Source organism: Megascapheus bottae, chromosome 1, assembly GCF_031878675.1.
Source record: "Megascapheus bottae isolate mThoBot1 chromosome 1, mThoBot2.hap1, whole genome shotgun sequence".
In the NCBI taxonomy this organism is placed as follows: domain Eukaryota; kingdom Metazoa; phylum Chordata; class Mammalia; order Rodentia; family Geomyidae; genus Megascapheus; species Megascapheus bottae.
In genome coordinates, this window is record NC_143509.1 from 96,102,450 (window position 1) to 96,109,116 (window position 6,667).

At 37.2% G+C, this 6,667-nt stretch overlaps 2 protein-coding genes across 2 annotated transcripts; both read right to left on the minus strand.

Moving 5' to 3' along the window:
• Window positions 1-748: 748 nt before the first annotated feature.
• On the minus strand, window positions 749-1,009 carry LOC150069628 (keratin-associated protein 6-1-like). Its single transcript, XM_090331263.1, has one exon. It carries the CDS (start codon window positions 1,007-1,009, stop codon window positions 749-751), a length of 261 nt encoding a protein of 86 aa, XP_090187389.1.
• Window positions 1,010-5,702: 4,693 nt separating this feature from the next.
• Window positions 5,703-5,963, minus strand: LOC150069629 (keratin-associated protein 6-1-like). Its single transcript, XM_090331277.1, has one exon. It carries the CDS (start codon window positions 5,961-5,963, stop codon window positions 5,703-5,705), a length of 261 nt encoding a protein of 86 aa, XP_090187403.1.
• Window positions 5,964-6,667: the final 704 nt, after the last annotated feature.

The window sequence follows — 6,667 nt, forward strand, 5'->3', positions numbered from 1 at the left end:
TAAGTGACCAAGAGACTTTTTTTTTTACTAGACCACTGTCTCCAAATAATAACTCCACTCTGAGAAAAAGTCCAGAAACACATGTACTCTTAGAGGGCACCTAAAATCCAAACTATACCAGCTGGTGAACAATAATCACACCCACTTTATGAGATCTTTTGAGAAAAAAATAAGACAATAATAAATCAGATGTTGCACACCTATAATCCTAAATACTTGGGCTACATTTGGAGTAAATCTGTTCAATTCTGGGAAGGACAAAATTTTAGCCCATCTCAATAAAGAAGCAAATTGGTGGTATGTCACTGTGGTTGCAGCAATGTGGGAGTTGTAAATCAGAAAATCGGGGTCTAAGGCTTCACCTAGGAAAAATTATGAAAGGAAGTAAAGTGAAAAGGAAGGTGAGAGGGTGACTCAAATGTCAAGTGTTTCCTCTGGAGTCCAGGGACCAAGTGGCAATACTCACACAACGAACTAGGACTCAAAAAGAATGAAAACCAAAACTTTGTTCCAAATAACCCATTTATTATTACTACTGCTGAGAGAGTGAGCAAGTTAGGACTAGTGACGCCATCATTCCAGGGAAAGACAAGTCCTTTGTCCTGAGACAAAGAAGAGAAAAGATAAATAGTTCTGTATCCAGATGAGAACCATCAGATTTCAGAAGGGGCTGGATGTAAGTACATGGAATTCAGGGCAGGTAAGTCATGATGTCTTATGGCAAGTAGTGATGGCTCCCATGGTATCTTCAATAGTAGTAGCCAAAGCCAGATCCATAGCCAGAGCCATAGCCATAGCCACAGCCACAGAGAGAACGAGAGCCATAGCCATAGCCACAGCCATAGCCACAGCCCAGTCTGTTGTAGCCACAGCCATAGCGGGAGCCATAGCCATAGCCAAGGCCTCCATAGCCATAGCCCAGGCCTCCATAGCCATAGCCCAGGCCTCCATAGCCACAGCAGCCATAGCCGCGGCCACCATAGTAGTTTCCGTAGTAGCTGCCACACATGGTGTTGGTGTTGGAGTGTCCTTGGGTAGAGGAGGAGAGTAGTGACTTGAGTCTGGACAGTCCTTTCTGCAGAGGGCCTTTTATATGTCCTCACTGTAAGAGGGACCCACAGTTTGGGTTTATGCCATTGGCTAGTTTTATGACTGATGCAAGTTAATTAGTTTGTTTTTTTTTCCATCATGAGATAAAGGCTGAGTCATTATGGAAGCTTGCTTTGTTTGACCAGACATGTTTCCTAAGGAACAATGCAATGATAGGGAGAGGAGGCAGTCAGAACAAATTATTTCCTGACACTACACACCCATTTTAACTGCTTTAAATGTGCATTGTTTCCAGAAGGAGCATTTGTAGCAAGCCAAATTTGAAGTTGGTTTTGGCATGCCAACTAAAATATATGTGCAGTTTCCCTCTCATTGCCAAAAGTAACCATTTCAAACCCAGATGCTTTGTCCAGTGTTCACTTGTCTGTCTCCCTGTGAAAGAATGCAGCAGATATTGTTTATCTCTGTATTACAATGCTAACATTTTGTGAATAATCAATTGGAGACAAGTTCAAATCTTAGACAAAATTATGGAATTTACTTCCTTTAGGACACTACAAAGTTGTGTGCCTTATATGGATTTTAATTTTTCTTCATGCTTAACACCAGAAACAATAATAATATAATCCATTTTATTAAATTTTTTACTGAGAACTTTTTTTTTTACATTCCTGGGCTTGAGCTCAGGGCCTGAGCACTGTCCTTGGACTTTCTCAAGGCTAGAGCTCTACCACTTGAGCCTCAGCACCACTTCTGGCTTTTTTCTATGTATGTGGTACCGAGGAATCAAACCCGGGTCTTCGTGCATGCTAGGCAAGCACTCAACCACTAGGCCAAATTCCCGGCCTACTCAGAACTTTTATTACATATTTTTACTTACCTATTTATAGGAGGTTATTTTTTTTCTTTTTTGTGGGTCATAGAGCTTCAAGTTGGTCCCTGAGCTCTTCAGCTCAAGGCTACCACCCTATCCTTGAGCCAAGCTCCACTTCCCCTTTTCTAGAGGTTAATTGGAGATTAGAGTCTCAGGTCCCTTTTTTCCAGGAGTGGCTTTGAACCTTGATCCTCAGATCTCAACCTCCTGAGTAACTAGGATTACAGGCATGAGCCACCGCACCCAGCTTAGGAGGTATATTTTTCTAACTTTTGAGGTCAAGAATTTTCAATAGCTCTGTGTTCCTCAAAAACCTTGTTCCTCAATAATTATTTTCTTAAATAATTAAGGTAAAATTTTAGGATATGTCTTAATCAGTTAATATTTTAATTGGTGATCTTTTTCTTCAGATATTTGATTTTACCAAAACATTTGGCAAAAGTAAGTTCCTCCATAAAGCTATATATTAAATAGGAAATAAATTTTAACCAATTATATGGAACTCTCCTGAATTACTACGAAATATTTTATGTCTTTATCATTTTCACTATAAATATACACAGGGTAATAGAATGCATTTTAGAGCTTAAGAGAGTTTGGCTTTTGTCTAAAATATTCACTCTTTGGAAAGATGTAAAAAGATATTATGTGATTATGCTGTATTTCCAGAATCAACAACTACATGATACTTCATGGCCAAATATCATTATTAGTAGTTTAGTATCTATCTCTTCTACCAATTGAAATCAGTTGCTAATAACTCACATTTATCAAAATAAACTCTTAATAATGCAGTTTTTTCTATTAGTAATCAAGTTATATATAATCATTATCCATAGATTTAAGGTTTTCTAGGTAAAGCATTGTAAGAGTACTTCTATTAATTAGACACATCATCATGGTTTCATATTACTGCAATTCTTTCTTCATGGTAATAACTATTGGGAAATCTTGGCTATGCTATTTAAAATTTGACTATGTCTCAATAGAAATTGTCAGTGGCTTCAAGTATTATAATTTAGATTCCATTAAACAACAATCACTCAACCTACAACTATTTTTAATGATCACTGGTTAAAATAATATGATAGCCATTTCTAAGTGTTATGTTTTGCAAATTATACAACTTCATAGATCAGAAAAAAGTATGACTATATTATATCAAATTCTGAGCAAAATTGGGTGATTTACAATAAAATAAATCACTCAGAAAGTAGTATTAACACTTATTAAGACACCCATAGAAACTCCAACCTGACATATTACACAAGGTCTCCAGTATAAAAATTTATGAGAACAACTCATTCAGTATTTGTCCCCAAGATCTTCATGAACAACTAGTACAGTCAGACAATGAGTATACTTCGCTTACCACCACATTTCAAGTCTTCTTCTCACATTGTCATTAGCACCAATAAGTTACTCAGAGGATTCATTTTGACATGTACATTATATGTATACACAGACCTTGATCAACAAGCTTCATTTTTCCATTTCTCCCATGTATAAAAAGTAATGTGACCATGTACAGCTCCCTTTACCCTATTTATCTTCCCTATTCCTACTAGACCCTAAGCAAGATGTTTTACATATCAGACATTCATTTTTCAAGTGCACATAAGTTATTCAAAGAGGTTTCACCATAATACCTTACAAATGCACATAGTAATTCTTTCATTAGAAAGGTTGTTCTAAGTAGTTATAGATTTACCAAAAAAAAGTAGAAACTGAATTCCTATGTATCCCTTGTTATCACAAACATGGACTCACTCGTATCAGTGTCCTGTATCCAACATGTATAGTTATTACAATAAAAGAAACTGCAAAGAGCTACTGTCACCCTGCGTCTGGTTTTGTAACTGTTCATTCATGTGCTATACATTCTATGGAGTTTTGACAAAGTAATAATACACATTGGCCTTTGTATTATTATACAAAACAGTTTTACTGCCATAAAAATCAGTACAGCAATGTATGTATATACCATGGTTCTAGTTCTAAACATATAACTACCTTGATGATGTAAATGTATTAATGCTTCATTATCTCCTCTGGCAACAAAACAAGAGGAATATTTTCCCAATATAACTGCCTCTGTTTCCCATATCATTTCCTTAAATCTTCAACTTCCCTTAATGGCACCCTTTATAGGACATTTCAAAAATTCATCTGAAAGCTTTGTGCTCTACTTTTTCAACCCATTCTCTCTGAAACATTAAGACTTTTTGACTGTACACTCTACTGAGAATGTTCCTGTCAATTTCTTCCTATTCCAAATATGCTTTTATTTTCTTCATCTTTATTTCACTGAAGATCTGTCACAAATATCAGGTCAATTGAATGGTAGCTTCCTTTCAGACAGATTCTCTTTCTCAGTATTCAACTTTTCAGGATTTCTGTTTTATCTTTGCCACAGCTTGACTGACCTCAATGGCAAGGTGATGATCTTGGCCTTTGTTCATCATTTTATCTTCACTCTTTTGATATTCAATTGGCTATTATTTTTAAGATCCACTGGCAATTTAACATCACTAGGACAAGAACCCAGGATTTCTCGTGATAACAGAAGTTTTCTCCTCACTTGTCTCACAATTAAATATCACCCAGTAGAATGCTCCAGAAGCAGATTCTTCACAGACTTCCATTAGATTGAAAGAGAATATACTCTGGTAATTGAGCCTCTCTGACATCCTCTATAGTCCCATCCTTTGTAGTGTGGCTCATGGAAACTCAGAGAGACCAAGTTGTCTCCTTAAAGACTTATGTGTTTAATTGTTGACCCTTTTTTTCTGAAAAAAAAATGATATAAGTGATTGAATTCATTCTCTCTTCACCAGGTACCAATTTTTCCAAGTAAAGATAAAAAGATATTTGCTTGTTTAATTTTATTTTGGAAGCTATCATCCCTATCAGAAAGTATGTTATTTTATTCAAGAGCTACTCATTTTAATCATTTCTTAACTAGATTAGAAACTATCAACTTGTTTTCCCTAATAATTCCTCAAAATAACACCTTTCATTTCTTTAAGCAGAATACAAAATTGAAGATGGCAAAGATTATTCTTTTTTACTTGAGTAATGGAGTTAGAATTAGTTTGAACCTTCCATTCAAATATTCTATACTTGAGATCAGCTCCAGATGAAATTTTCTTTCAGTTAATTTTCAGATAGAATCAAATGAGTTTTTTCGCTAGGATAGCCTTAAACCATGATCCCTATGCTGGTGTCTTCTGAGTACATGGGATTACTAGTGCGAAACACCATACTCCCCCATCCAAAACACACTGGATATTGCATTCAAAATGTCACAAATTGAGACTCTTCTGGTGCATCTGAAATAGAAATTATAAAGTAGATGAACCCTTAGGAAACAATTGTTTCCCTAATTAGAACCCAGTAAAAGATAAACAGTAAATGTAAATAAAGAAAACTCAATATTTTTAAGAGAATGAATAACTTTATTAGGAATACAGGGTCAAAGACCCTACATAAAAACCAAATTGCAAGATGTGTGGTAATAACATCCTAGTGAGAGACCATACAGAAGAGTATGGATGTGTGCCAACTTCTTTTAATATTTAGGATTCAAGTCCAGGAAAGAAAAGTTCTGAGGTATCAGATCCATAAATTACCAGAAGGCTCATGTTCAGCAGAATCACATCAGAAACCTATGTTGTAAGATAATAACCAAAGCATAAGGATCAGAACATTGTGAGCTCAACTTGTTGCATCTTGATTTCATAGCTGGAGAGAATGAGGGTCTCCCATGGTGTCGTCTTCAATAGTAGTAGCCAAAGCCAGATCCATAGCCAGAGCCATAGCCATAGCCACAGCCACAGAGAGAACGAGAGCCATAGCCATAGCCACAGCCATAGCCACAGCCAAGTCTGTTGTAGCCACAGCCATAGCGGGAGCCATAGCCATAGCCCAGGCCTCCATAGCCGTAGCCCAGGCCTCCATAGCCATAGCCCAGGCCTCCATAGCCACAGCAGCCATAGCCGCGGCCACCATAGTAGTTTCCGTAGTAGCTGCCACACATGGTGTTGGTGTTGGAGTGTCCTTGGGTAGAGAAGGAGAGTGGTGACTTGAGTCTGGACAGTTCTGCCTACACAGGGCCTTTTATACACCCTAGGTGTGGGAGGGACTCAAAGTGTGAATGTATTATGCCATTGGCTAGTGTTATGATTAATCTAATTACTTTGTTGTTCCTTAACCATAAGATAAAGTCTCAATGTTATTAAACCGGCTTCCTTTGTAATCTGAGTTTTGACTTTTCTGATCTAATTAAAATCTTCAGTAAGAGCAGACACTCCTTCATTCTTTCCTCAAACTGGACTTTTATTCTGCTCTAGCCCCAAAAGTTTTACTATTTTTCATACAGTCTCCAAGAATAAAATCCATTTGGGCTTGGTTATTTTCTTCTCTCATTCTCAAAATTATCACTATCTACATTATCACCTATTCTATACCAAAGACTAATTCATCATTTATTCCCATATTCCTGGTAACAATCCAACTAATTAAAAATTCAGTAGAAGCCGGGCACTGGTGGCTCAGGCCTGTAATCCTAGTTACTCAGGAGGCTGAGATCTGAGGATCGCTGTTCAAAGACAGTCCAGGCACAAAAATCTGTGAGGCTCTTATCTCCAACTAACCACCAGAAAACCAGAAGTGGTGTTGTGGCTCAAGTGGTAGAGTGCTAGTGTTGAGCTGAAGAGCTCAGTGACATTGCTCAGGCCCAGA